Source organism: Gymnoscopelus braueri (genome assembly GCF_963280865.1).
Source record: "Gymnoscopelus braueri genome assembly, chromosome: 9".
Taxonomy (NCBI): domain Eukaryota; kingdom Metazoa; phylum Chordata; class Actinopteri; order Myctophiformes; family Myctophidae; genus Gymnoscopelus; species Gymnoscopelus braueri.
In genome coordinates, this window is record NC_137610.1 from 37,042,856 (window position 1) to 37,056,043 (window position 13,188).

Sequence of the window (13,188 nt, forward strand, 5' to 3'; positions counted from 1 at the left end):
TATCGTATCGAAATCGTATCGAAGTTGTGTGCCCAATATCGTATCGTATCGTTTCGTGAAATTAGTCGGCACACCCCTAGTGTGTGTATATAGATATACCGTATATATATATATATAATTATATATATATATACACCGTATATCTAGGTGTGCCCTGGGATTTTTTGGCTATGCCAGGTGTGCCTTGGCACAAAAAAGGTTGATATACACTGTGCTAGAGGATGTATTGGACATCCAACAGCAAAAGGTAAGACAGTTAAAGAAGAATGTGTATGACAGAGGAAGTCTGTGCTATAATGCAGGTTTCAATGCACTTTTGAAACTTGCTTACCAATCAAGTACGCGCTCCCCTTTAGGCAAATAACGCTCCTGTCATAGGCAACAGTCATGGCTTCCTCTATTAATTTAGCTCCCATTTAACCTTCACTGTAATGATCCAGTACTGAGACTTAAGGCATATTGAATTGTGTTTTGATGCTATGTGGGTGCACATGCATAATGTTTTGTTGATGCTTGGATTTGACTGTGTACACTGTACAGCACTTTGGTCAATCTCAATTGTTTTAAATGTGTTCTATAAATAAAGCTTGATTTGATATTGGTTTGCTATAATTTTGGATTTCTGTTCACTGCAGGTGAAGATTCAGCCTGTTGCCAAGTATGACTGGGAGCACAAGTATTACTATGGCAACCTGATAGCTGTGTCTAACTCCTTTCTGGCATATGCCATCAGAGGTGAGTGAGGCTCCTGGAATGTGTCTCCTTATATATATATATATATATAAAACTTTAAAGGAGTATTGCTTGGGAACTAATCCATTCAGATGAAAATAATAGAAAGACGTTCACATGCGCTCCCTGTGTCCGGCAGGTGCTAAGCGAAAAATAACAGTAAACTAAGAAAACACTCGAACCCTTATGGGCTCTGTTTAAAGAAAAAATATTTATTGCACCCAAGTGCAATGACATTTCGGGCTACATGCCCTTCCTTCATCAGGCTCAACTGGACCGATCAGCTCCAAATGGGTTTAAAATGTTTTATTCTTTTTTACTCCGCAACGCATATTATAAATGTGATCTTTTTACATCCCATCTGTCGCCAATAAATATGAAAGTAGTACAAATGTAGTCTCCTAAATGTATTGTTCATCGTTGTCCCCAGGGGCAGAAATAGCTATATCCAGTGCTGTAAAATAACTTTCACATACAGTATGCAATGCATATATTGTAGAAATATGACAATTCTGTCTTTTTAATTAATTTCTCAAAATGAACATCTGTACCCTTAGGTGCCAACAACCATGCAATGATTCGTGTGCTGAGCCTGGAGTCTGGTGAACGCTCCCTGCTGAAGGGCTTCACTGGCGCAGTCACAGACCTGGCCTTTGCCCACCTTGACTCATCCTTGCTGGGCTGTGTTGATGAAGCTGGCAACCTGGTGGTGTGGCAGATTACCTGCACCAGCAACAAGATATTGTATCCTGTTATGACTATAATAGAAGGCTATTGATGTGTGTGTGCTTAGTGTGTGTTTTGATGGATGACCACAAAGAGTCTATATGTCACAGGGAAATTGGCATTCCAGGGAAATTGAAAGGGGAGCGCTTGTTTTTAGGCGCGGGGCGGCGCTGCGAGGCGGGGCTTTGATGCGAGGACGACGACAACATAGATATACATACATACCGGCCTCAGTGGCACACTTCGATAATCATTGGACTCCCCATCCACTACCACTGGGAGTCTGGGTTTGACTCCCGCTTGGGACATTACTTTTTCAAACAACCGCGGACTAATTTTTTTCGCCGATAAAGTATAGTTTTGGACCATGACGGAGGCGCGCCGACTCAGCAGACCTTGAGGCCGAGGAGTCGCGCCCGAGCGCCTCCAGGCGCGAGTGCCCGCGACGACCGGCCGATGGTCTGCTAGTCGACTAAGCGCCGTCCGAGTTATGTACCGATAGGCACAGAATCGTAAATGATGTTGTGGGGATTGTGTTTGCCCCTCTATGGTTTGCCCCAACTGCCACTCACTGCACAAACATAACCCGCCAGCCCCGCCCCCTCGCCCCCTTGTGCTTCAACTGCATGGAATAAGGCTGTTCGCGGGTGTGTGTGCGCGCGTGTGCGTGTGTGCGTGCTCGTTTGTGCGCGTGTGCATGCGTGCGTGTGTGGTGTGGGGCTCATGTCTGGCTTGCATTGCCCGGTGAAAACAAGCGCTCCCCTTTCAATTTCCCTGGAATGCCAATTTCCCTGTAACATATACACGCATGTATGTGTACTCTATAGGTCTGTTAATCATCATGGTTGCACTTCTTTTGTTTAAGGTTATATTTCTATCAGTATGGTTGTTATTGCAATGACCTGGTATTGCGTCTTATTTAGTGTCAGAAATCCCAGAGACTGGTCTTTGAGACTTGCACCCTTTCATCCACCACCATCCTTAACTTATATCCCCACAGTGACCAGGTTGTGGTCCATATTCGCAGGCCAGAGGACACTCCTCTGAACTCCCACCGCCGCCTTATCTGGTGTCCTTTCATATTGGAGGACAATGAGGAGAACCAAGATGATGTCAGCCAGACCCTGGCCCTTCTACATGAAGACAAGGTATCTGATGTTTATCTGGCCAGCTGGGAACGCCTTTGAGTGGGATATACACGTCTTTAACCTCTTCTAGTCTGACCTTGTTCAGTCCTTCTAAAGCAATGATTTCTGTCTACTTGAAATGCCATTAAGCCTCCTTGTAGCGTGTGTTTCATTTTGGACACAGTGTGACAGGTACACTGCTTAACATTTGCCATGTTCCTGCCCCCCTCATTGTGGTTTTCCATTCCACTTCTCTGCCGGTGTGCCTCTGACCTGTTCCTCCTCCTCTTCCTCCAGGCAGAGGTGTGGGACCTTGAGGTCTTGCGTGCCAACAACAGCAGTTGGCCTGTTGATGCTTCAGAACTGAAGGAGGGCCTCATCATAGTCAAGGGACACACCCAGGTACGTAGGATGACATGGAAAATCTGCAGTGTCTTGAGATACCAAGAGTTTCGTAGTAGCTGAAGGCAGCTCTCTTGACCTAATGGAGCAGAATAACTTGGTGAATGTTATTTCAGGAGTAATCTCTAAAAAGATGGAATCTGTCCCTGATGACCCATGGGATTAGATAAATATGATAAAGTAATGGATTTGGAGGCCCTATGTAATTACACGTGCCATACTGCATTTTAAAGATTCATAGCTGTTATTTAACCTATTGTGCAACGGTCAATATCTATCTATGCAACTGGCCCTTTCCGGTGAAAGTCGACAAATCGACTTGTCAGTCGAGATCCCATCAGTCGACGCAAATTATTTGATTCGAGCCGTCTGTATTTTTCTTTTTTGTCAATTCACTTCTTATAGTGTCAGTTTACTAGTGTAGGTGCGGAGCGCTGGTGTCATGTACTTCTAATTTAGTCCCTTACTTCCTGTAAGTAGACTTAAAAATAAAACCAGCTGATTAATCATATTACTTATTCTGAAATCTGCTGTTTTGAGAGGAATTACTTCTTCTGTTGCTGCTAAGCTACTATGACGCTGTTCAGGTGTAAATAAGATCTCACGTGGATTACACGCAAGATTTTTTCTAAAGTTCATATTTATGATATGTAAATCATGCTCCTGTGACTTAAACAATGTACACCGTTTGGATGTGTGTTAAACTCTTTGAACCTCCGCAAAATCAGGTGAATGGTTAATGATCTCATGCTGGGTAAAGAGACAGCTGTAGCTCTGATATAAAGTTGACTGTGCAATTATCAGGTACACATCATTTCGGTCTATTCTCTTTACTGTTATTTATTTTGTCTTGCACCAGCGACTACTGGATCTGCAACATAGCTCTTTTGTTACAGAACTGTATGTAGTCCTACACAGGATTGTTGTCAATTAAAATAAGCAGTCTGCCGTCATATAGTTAACGGATTCCTTGCTTTTGGATGTTCAAAAAATATTAATATGGCCTTGTTGCACTTCACTATGTTATGGGCTATAATTCAGCACTGAAAGTTTCTGAAACTCTTGCAATTGTAGCCTCCAATAAGGTCATAAAGACCTATTTTCTATATTTAAAAAATCTTTGATTCATCGATGCGTCGCATTAAACTCCCGACTCTGAGTCGACTAGATAATTATCGAGTCGGGGACAGCCATGGTTACCCTATACTTCTATAATACCTCCTGCCTGGTAGCAATTGTGGTTAACATTAATTTACCGGTAGTTCAATTTCGGAGCTACGAGCTTAAGTGCTTTGATTTCTATCTGGTTAACGACACAAAGGCATATAGTGTGGCACCGACAGGGCCTAGCCATCTAGAACAGGGGTTCCCAAAGTTGGGGTCGCAGGACACTGACGGTGGGGTCGCGTATTTATTTTGGGTCCTAAAATAATTAATAAAACATTTATTTTATTTTTTTATTCAACAGAATGGATGAAATACAATCTAAGAATGATTACTAATAGTACATTTTACCATTTTAGTACATTACAAATGCACACCGAACGTGCAAGTTTATGTGCATAAATTACCTCCAGGGTTAGGTGTGGTCCCCGAGTCAATGGCCGCATTATTTTGGGGTCGCGGGCTGACAAGTTTGGGAATCCATGCTCTAGAACAGGGTTTCTCTAGCTCTTTATCTCTCTTTAAAGCAGACAAACCACAGCTCAGCTCACACTGCCACATGCATACAACGAACCACACGGCTCAGCTCTCGCTGCCACATTCAGAACCACAAAGCTGTGGGAAACCTTATCAACATTGGCACACAATGCTCACATTAGCACGTCATTGGTGATGTGTCGGCAAGATGTACGCATATCACTGTAGCCCAATGTAAAAGGATGAAGGAAAGTAATTCTCCCACCACAGTAAGAGAAATGTTTTCAATTTAGATGTAGTCTATATGTAGGGGTATTCAGTTAGCCAGATAAATCCTCATTTATTTAGGAAACTGTCTGAAAGCATTTTCAGCTGCATAGGTAAGCCATGTCGTTGTTAGTCTATGTGTCATGTTAAAATAACAGTTGTTTGATATGTCATCCTCTAGCGAGTCAGCGAAGGAGCTTTGTCTCCTGATGGGACAGTGCTCGCTACAGCTAGCCATGATGGATACGTCAAGTTCTGGCAAATTTACATAGAAGGAGGACAGGACCAGCCCAGGTAAACAAAAACAAACTGTTCAGCAACCATATGTTTTTAGACATTTACACTGCACACCACGCTGCAAATGTAAACTCAACCCAAAAAGAAGTAACCCACAATAATTTCCTATTTCAGTGTTGGTTTTTGAACATCCTGAATTTCTATTTTGAATTATTCTTTTGAGTCTTTTCAAAACAGCTTCAATAGCAACATCAATTCTATCCACTAACGTTATTGCCACCAGTATTGTTTTGAACGGTCTCGCTCTGATTAATGTAGTAGCTGCGGTCAAAGGATGCTGATTGGCCTGGTTGGAATCCCAACCAACAAAACTCAAATAAATATTTTTATGGGTGACTGGGCGTGACTACTGATTCAGGGGTTGAAGCCAGGCATGCAAGTTTGACTAATACACTAGTGTGTGTGTGTGTGTGTGTGTTGAATAAATGGTTCTACTGTTAGAGAATCCTTCACCAGTACAACTCTATTGTAAAGCTTGCAATTGTCTGCATGATATCCATTGTATCTGTTTAAATATTTTCAAATAGACAATGTTACGGAGAAAAGAAGCTAATGAGCTCAGCTAACCTGGCTTTAAGGTGGACTGATTTAAGGTGGTCCAGCAATTCTGATTTAGTGACAACTATCTTAGCTACTGCTAAATAGAAAACATATGTTAGCTTGAGGCTCTCCTAAGTTAAAAAGATTTTTTTTTTAAATCGAGGACATTTCTCTGGCATTTCTACTTTTTTGCTGTGTCAAATGTGCTGAACCGCGATAGCTCTATATTGAATTGAACCGAACCGTGAATTCTGTGAACCATTAAACCCCTCTGTATTCAGTAATGACATGGGCCAAATTATTGTGGAAAACTGGCAGAAAAAGACTAGCTTGCTGCATAGAAATTAAGGAAAACTCCTTTGACGGACTTAAGAAAATATAATTTCTTAATTTTAAATGCTCATAATGTGCTCTGTGCTCACAGTGAGGGGTGAATTTATTGTGGAACATCTTGCTTCCAATAGCATAAGACATGCAACATACTCAATTTCTGGTATGAATTTGCTATAACATGACTGTAAAGACCGGACCACTTTCATCCTTGTAAAAGACAGTATTCTTGTGTGGTTGTCCAGTTTCAATAGGCTCTGTTAGCAACACCTGTGCCGATTGAACTGCCGTGCCCTCAAACTAGAGGCCCAGATCTAATTCTCCTGTAAGGTTACTTGTTTACATCTCCATCCTCTTAATTTCCTCCAGGTGTCTCCATGAGTGGACGCCTCATGGAGGACGTCCTCTATCCTGCTTACTGTTCTGTGACAATCATAAGAAGCAGGACCCTGAGTGAGTACACACAACTATTCAATAGGCAAACGTGTGACTTATGTAGTCTCCTGAAACTAAAGCTGTCTGATTTCTCTCTCTCTCTCTCTCTCTCTCTCTCTCTCCCCTTTTCACCCTTATTCTCCTCTCTGTAGTGTTCCATTCTGGCGGTTCTTAATAACTGGAGCGGATCAGAACCAGGAGCTAAAGATGTGGTGCACAGTTTCATGGACCTGCTTACAAACTATTAGGTTAGTTCATCATGCTGGCACATTCTCCTCTCCATAACTTCTGTGTCTTTGTTGTCACAATGAAGGGGCCATAATTATCAAGTGACCCTTTGCTAAATCCCACCCCAACAGCGAGTGTCCAATGCTAGCTTTAGCAACCGTTGCTAAGCTGGCATATATTTTGGCACTCTTCCGTCACATGTCATACCTGTCAGTGTTAACCCGCACACACAATAATTTGCAACATTAATAGCAAGCATAGGGATAATGCGATGGTGCCTATGAACCAGCAACAGATTCCACGTACCCAGAAAACGGTACAAGGATGCATTTTTCACCACTTTGCCCAAGCTGAAATCTGCACTTAAACTGCAGGTGCAAACCATATAAAACAAACAAATGTACAAATCCGCAGTGATCTGATGCTGATGTGTTGACGCCAATTTTGCAAATAAACTTTTTTTGCACCGTGTTGGTTTTGGAATATCCAAACCAGTTCCAAAGACCGATTTCGAATAATTTAGGAACCAAATCCTCCGTGTGTCTGTCTGTCCATTCATTGCTACTGCGTGCGCTGCGCTGCCAGTGACAACAGCCAGCCAGACAGCTAAAAGGGGGAGGGGCCTCTAGATGAATGCATGAGCAAAAAGAACATCTACAAGCTGACAACGCGTCGGGACGCATTCTGTTCTTTTTGACGACCGACACCGTTGTGCAAGGGAGTATAAGCAAACTTGCCACACCTTGGTCTGGTGGAGTGGGTGGGGCTTAACAAAGGGTGAATTGTCGTTGTGTGAATGATCAACATTGCTCTGCAAAGTACGCTTCCAATTTGGTTCTAAGAATAAGGTAATACAATGTCTTAGTATAATTTTTTTACTGTCGACGTTATTTAATTTGGTGCTGGTGATAACTATCGATTGTCAGGGAGTGAGGTAGAAATAAGGCAGCACCATGGCAGGGGTACATTTTTATGAATGGATGAATCTACTAATGTTTGATAAAAAGTTAATGAAAGGTGTGTCAAAAAACATTTCATTGTATTCATGAATTTCATGTGGAATAAACTGTTAGCTGAGTTTCTAAGTTGATTTGCTTTGAAGTCGACCACTGAGTGACGGTTCCCAGTAGCAAAGGCACTACATTCCACCACAGTGCGCAGGGCCTAGGCTCACGTCGATATATTCTCACGTAATTTACGACAACTCGCAGCAATATTAATGACCACAGAACTATCCAGACCTCTGAAGGAAGCGATCCTTCGTTCGAGATTCGACTCTTCAGAACTCCTCATTCAACTGACCGAACCTTTTTTTTGTTAAACGAGATCAAGTATCATCAGTAAGGTTCCTCTCCTTTCTGTGCATCTGTTTCTAGGTTCTCTCCCGATCCATTCAACTCGGTTCAGCCCAGTCTGAAGGCCAGTCTGGACCTGTCTGCTGAGTGCCTCATCCTCACAGACGTACAGAGGAAGGTCAGCATCACAACTCTGTTTCTATTCTGACCTGTACAATGCTACACTGAAATCGTATCTATATCCGGCCATTATGAATGTAGGCTTTACTAACATTTCACACCTGCTGTCATAAATGAATAAATCATTCTCACACGGTTACTCCCTGTCTTCAAATACCATTTTGATGTGCATGATGAAAATAAATGACAATAGTTTGCTATGGGTTTGCATTAAAATGTATCGCAAATATTAACTCATTCCCTGCCAAAAACGTAATTATTCCCAACTCCCATCCACTTCCTTGTTAACTAAAAACTAAAAAATCTGTATCTCGGCTCCTGAGTACTTTTTTTTTTTCAATGAAAAATCTTTGGCAGTGGGCAAACACGGCCATAAATAATTCAGGCAGTGAATGAGTTAAAAGATTTTTTTTTATTTTATTATACTGTTTGGGCTTTTCTGCCTTTCGCGTGTGTGTGTGTGTGTGTGTGTGTGTGGGTGGAGAGACAGGAAAGGGGGAGAAAGTTTGGAAGTGACATGCAGCAAAGTCAACCGGGCTCTGGAATGGCATCAGAGCCTATGTGGCATGTGCCTTAACCACTTGGCTCTCGCCGCCCCATTCATCCTGCCTCCTTTATCCCAGGTTCTTTACGTGATGGAACTCCACCAGGACCAGGAGAAAGGCCAGGCCAGTTTCACAGCGGTGTCTGAGTTCTTGCTGACCCATCCCGTGCTCAGCTTCGGGGTCCAGGAGGTGACGCACAGCAGACTGCGGCACACAGAGGTCCTGCCTGCAGAGGAGGAGAGCGAGAGCATGACCACAGGTACACAAACTGGAAACGATTTTAACTCAGTCCTGCAGTCTAATTGTTGTTCACACACACAGTACACCTAATCTCATCAGACCTAACCCCAATCTGAGATTTTTCAAGCGATCCATATTTAACGTTACACTGGTACTGAGCACATAAGCCTCAATACAACTGTAAAGCATGTGCTCCTACTTATCTCGAAAAGGTTTTATATTAAATTTAAGTATCATACATTTTTTTCTTCTTCATGTCATCAGGTGGTGACATGTTTTAGATGCCTCATCTTTCAAAATCATAGCTTTACCACCCGTCATTACTACTCCGTTGGCGATGTGATCTATTTAGAGAACATCGAACACAGTTTACCCTGTTTTTCTTGTGTGTACCTCTAGAGGGCAACCAGGGGCCTATGGAGTCCAAGTCTGGGATCCAGATTAAACTCTACTGTGTCCACACCAAGTGAGTTTTCCTGCAATATTTGATGATTCTCCAGTGGTTAAATTACTTTGGCAGGTTTTGAACAAGAAAAAACAACACATTAATGAAACCATTTACTAAATGTGATTATGTTGAGGAAATCATTCTCTCCTCTCATAACAATATTCCTGATGATCATTGCAGAAATGTCTTGTCCTCCTAATGCTACTGTATTTTCAGATCTCTGCAGGACGTCCAGATTTGGTTTCAGCCCAACATGGGTTCCAATTCTGCCCTTTTCCTGCCTCATTCTGACTCCCAGGATGGCTTTGGTAAACGATCCTCCTATTACTATGCACTGACGACACCCACTCACATACCCTCCACCCCCACACGATCAGAATGATGTATGTTAAACAAACCAACACCACACTGAATTCTGGATCTGATCAATAATCCACAGTTTAACATGACTAGACCCTCGCATCTAGAGTTCGGGCCGCTATCTGACCAACAAGCCCATACATGGAGATCTCTGCATCTGTCCTTCCTTTTCCCTTTTATGCCCATATATGGAGATCCCTGATGTCATCAGTATATGCCCATAATGTGCATGTGACTAGGTTATGTCTGAGTCATTGTGACGGGCTGCTGGCCGGGCTCTATATATGGTTATTTCTGAGTCATAGTGACATGGTTATGTCTGAGTCATTGTGACGGGCTGCTGGCCGGCCTGTGTATATATGGTTATTTCTGAGTCATAGTGACAGGGTTATGTCTGAGTCCTATGTCCGCCGGCCGGCCCTCCCATTAGCCAATTTTAATATAAAGGATATAGTAGAGATTCAGGATTATTTAGTGTTTTATCCCATTATACAAAGAGGGTCAAATTCTTGGGTTTAGCTTTTGACTCAACATGGTCTGGCCTGCATGAAGTACTTTTGTCCAGTATGGCCTGTGAAATAAAACAATTGTGTTTAATTCAGTGTTTTTGGTACTGTGCAGGTCATCTAATTGTTGATTATGAATAAGAAATATTGGTGTGAACTAACTCATACATTTCCTCCCAAATATTTTAGTACTCCTTAGTTATTCAGGTTTTTAATCGAACATAGCTTAACCGTCATGTGATGTGCTACTTCAATAAGCTTTAACAACAATTATTATAGAACATTGCAGGTGAACATTTCATATCCAGGAATTCACATTATAGACGCTACCACTGACTATCCCTCTAACATACCTCTAAACCTAGCCTTTTAATATACATATTTTGTTCTAAATGAGAGAAATGTTTAAGCTAATAGCCTACAACTGTTTTGGGGGGAATGATGGGTGTAAACTCCTTATATAAGTGATATGCTAGAAGTATTATTGAATGAGAGAGAAATATTTCTGTGACTGATTTTGATATAATGCCAGATTCAGCGCTATAATAATCCCTGTTTATACCTCAAAATTCTGCCAGGTCAAAGAATCTTGCCTACTGCTACAAAGTGTATATAATCACACTCATTAGCCATATACTATGGGCTACCCTGCAGTTCTGCAAGCGAGGCTAGGGTCTAAGTGCATTTCTCAAGTACACTTCAATCAGTAGCTGTAGAGAGATAGGACATTGCTCCTCCTTCACCTAGATTTATCCAGCAGGTTCTGAATCAGCACTCTACCAATCACCAGCCAGTCATCCTCTCTAATCCTTGCGCTACCACTGTCTGTCTGCAGCAGGGTTCTCAGATCACCTGACAGACCAGAGCTCTGACAAGGAGTCCGCCAACGGCTCCGAGAATGATCTTATGAAGATTCCACCACTTCCCGCTCCTGTTGACTTCCTGTCTGCCTCGGGTGCAGCCAGCGCAGCAATGCCCAAGCTGATGACCCCGGATGCCTTCATGACGCCGAGCACTTCGGTATGAACCCACACCATACCTGGTTTAGCTCTCATTTTGTTTTCTCTCTTGCTGCAGAAAATGAGTGCTGCCAAACACTTGAGCATTTGTCTGGTCAAATCCAAATGCGCTTTAAATAAGAAAGATATGATAAACCAAAATAGTCTTAATACAGATAACCTTGTGCCCATGTCCTAAGCGCCACGCTGTGCAGTGGTTATCGTTACTGCTATAATTTCCCAAATAAATTAAGCATGCACATGTTCATGTGTTTGTAGTTGAAAAGTGAACATCAAGCCATAGGCTATTTTTAGCACCATACTAGTTGCAGACTTTCGATGCGGTGTGGAGAGAGGTGCATTCAGCACCTTTTTCCACACCCTTCAACCGACTGATCTCCCGATTTCATTCGACTTACAGTCTGTGTAGTAGTCTGGACAACAAAGTTTGGCGTGTTGCGGCCTTTAGACATCAAAAGGCGGGAGGGATAATGAGTGGCATCAGCATAAAAGCAGCTTACTGAGAATATCTTTGGAATCTCTCAAGCTGCAGTTCTTACATTCTCTTTGATTTCATGGTGAGAAAAGAGCTCCCTTCTTTTGACTCCTTGCACTGTTAAAGAATCATCAGGAAAACTGATAGGATCATTCAGGGGTGAATACCATCCAGACCGTGTTTAAAAAAAAAAAAAACCTGTTTTGGGTATTATGTCTTGTCCAAATGTTTATTTATATGTATGCCTCCATGTACAAATGAGGGTAAAGCAATCGATCTATGACATTAAAGCAACCAACCAACTATAGAAACAAAGAAGCAGTGATGGGTTGCTTGCTGGTTGTGTCCATCCAGGTACCTGCCTCTCCTGGAAGCAGTGCCAGCAGTCTGACTATTGTTACAGCCATCAGCAGCAACTCGGACTCAACCAACAGGTTAGCCTCTCTTTACAAACATGCATAGTTAAACTAAGAATGGTGATGTTGACTATTGTCGCTTTAGCAATTCAGTGGTAGATGGTCACCTATCCACACGCTTTCCCATGTACTGTACATGAGCACTGAAATATGGAAATTGATATCAATTCAATTGCGAGGCAATTAAAAGCATCTGAGCTGAAAATACAATGCACAGGGTTTGAATAATTTGGTGATCAGGACATTAGACTAGTGGACAACCATTATTCCCTCAAGTGTTCATAACTAGGCATGTAACGATTTATCGTATATCGATTTAAATCGATTCAAAGTGGTGACGATTTAAATCGATGCAATAAAATATGACATCGCGATGCAACCAGCAGAGGGAGTCAGACTCCATTCCTTGTTATCCGCCTACTATTTTGTCCCCTCAGGGCCACCATAGCTGCCTGTCGGTCTCTTCTTCACTCACTCAACGGCAGGCTATGAACGGCAGAGTTGGGTTCACGTCCTCTCAGGCTATGAAATCTAAACAACTAGGCGATCGCACTGCATAAAGAGGGAAATGTGCGTCGCATGTAAACATGTTTATTTGATTGATGAATAGCCCAAACTATACCGTTTACCCCCTCCCCCATCTGACAATGTTGTTAGTTGTTGTTAGCCTGTCTGATTTAAACTCTGTAGGAAACATACAACTGATAGACTTCTAATGAAAACGGCTAATTCTGGAGCGCCTCGGTGCGGCTGCCGCTGCAGAGTACAATGAATAATAATCTATATGAATAATAATAATTTAACAATTGTATCAGACTGCTGACAACGTCAAACTCCTTTCAACACTGTCTGTCAGATATATAGCGAATTACATTGATATTAATCAATACATTTTTTATCTAATCTCATTTGGAGCAGTTTAAAACAGTTTCCCTTATTACATAAATGTGTACAGAATGCTTTGAATATATCATAGATA

The 13,188-nt window shown here is 42.1% G+C and overlaps 1 protein-coding gene across 4 annotated transcripts in view; it reads left to right on the top strand.

Moving 5' to 3' along the window:
• edc4 (enhancer of mRNA decapping 4) overlaps window positions 1-13,188 on the top strand; it is a 37,617-nt gene that overhangs the window by 3,293 nt on the left and 21,136 nt on the right. For all 4 annotated transcript variants that reach the window (XM_080438370.1, XM_080438373.1, XM_080438371.1 and 1 more), the window contains exons 4-16: window positions 636-735; window positions 1,290-1,476; window positions 2,459-2,606; window positions 2,883-2,987; window positions 5,077-5,189; window positions 6,432-6,515; window positions 6,650-6,745; window positions 8,102-8,198; window positions 8,824-9,004; window positions 9,385-9,451; window positions 9,650-9,741; window positions 11,135-11,319; window positions 12,148-12,227. In XM_080438370.1, coding sequence (XP_080294496.1) covers window positions 636-735; window positions 1,290-1,476; window positions 2,459-2,606; window positions 2,883-2,987; window positions 5,077-5,189; window positions 6,432-6,515; window positions 6,650-6,745; window positions 8,102-8,198; window positions 8,824-9,004; window positions 9,385-9,451; window positions 9,650-9,741; window positions 11,135-11,319; window positions 12,148-12,227 — 1,535 coding nt within the window. The remainder of the gene's footprint in view (window positions 1-635; window positions 736-1,289; window positions 1,477-2,458; window positions 2,607-2,882; window positions 2,988-5,076; window positions 5,190-6,431; window positions 6,516-6,649; window positions 6,746-8,101; window positions 8,199-8,823; window positions 9,005-9,384; window positions 9,452-9,649; window positions 9,742-11,134; window positions 11,320-12,147; window positions 12,228-13,188) is intronic.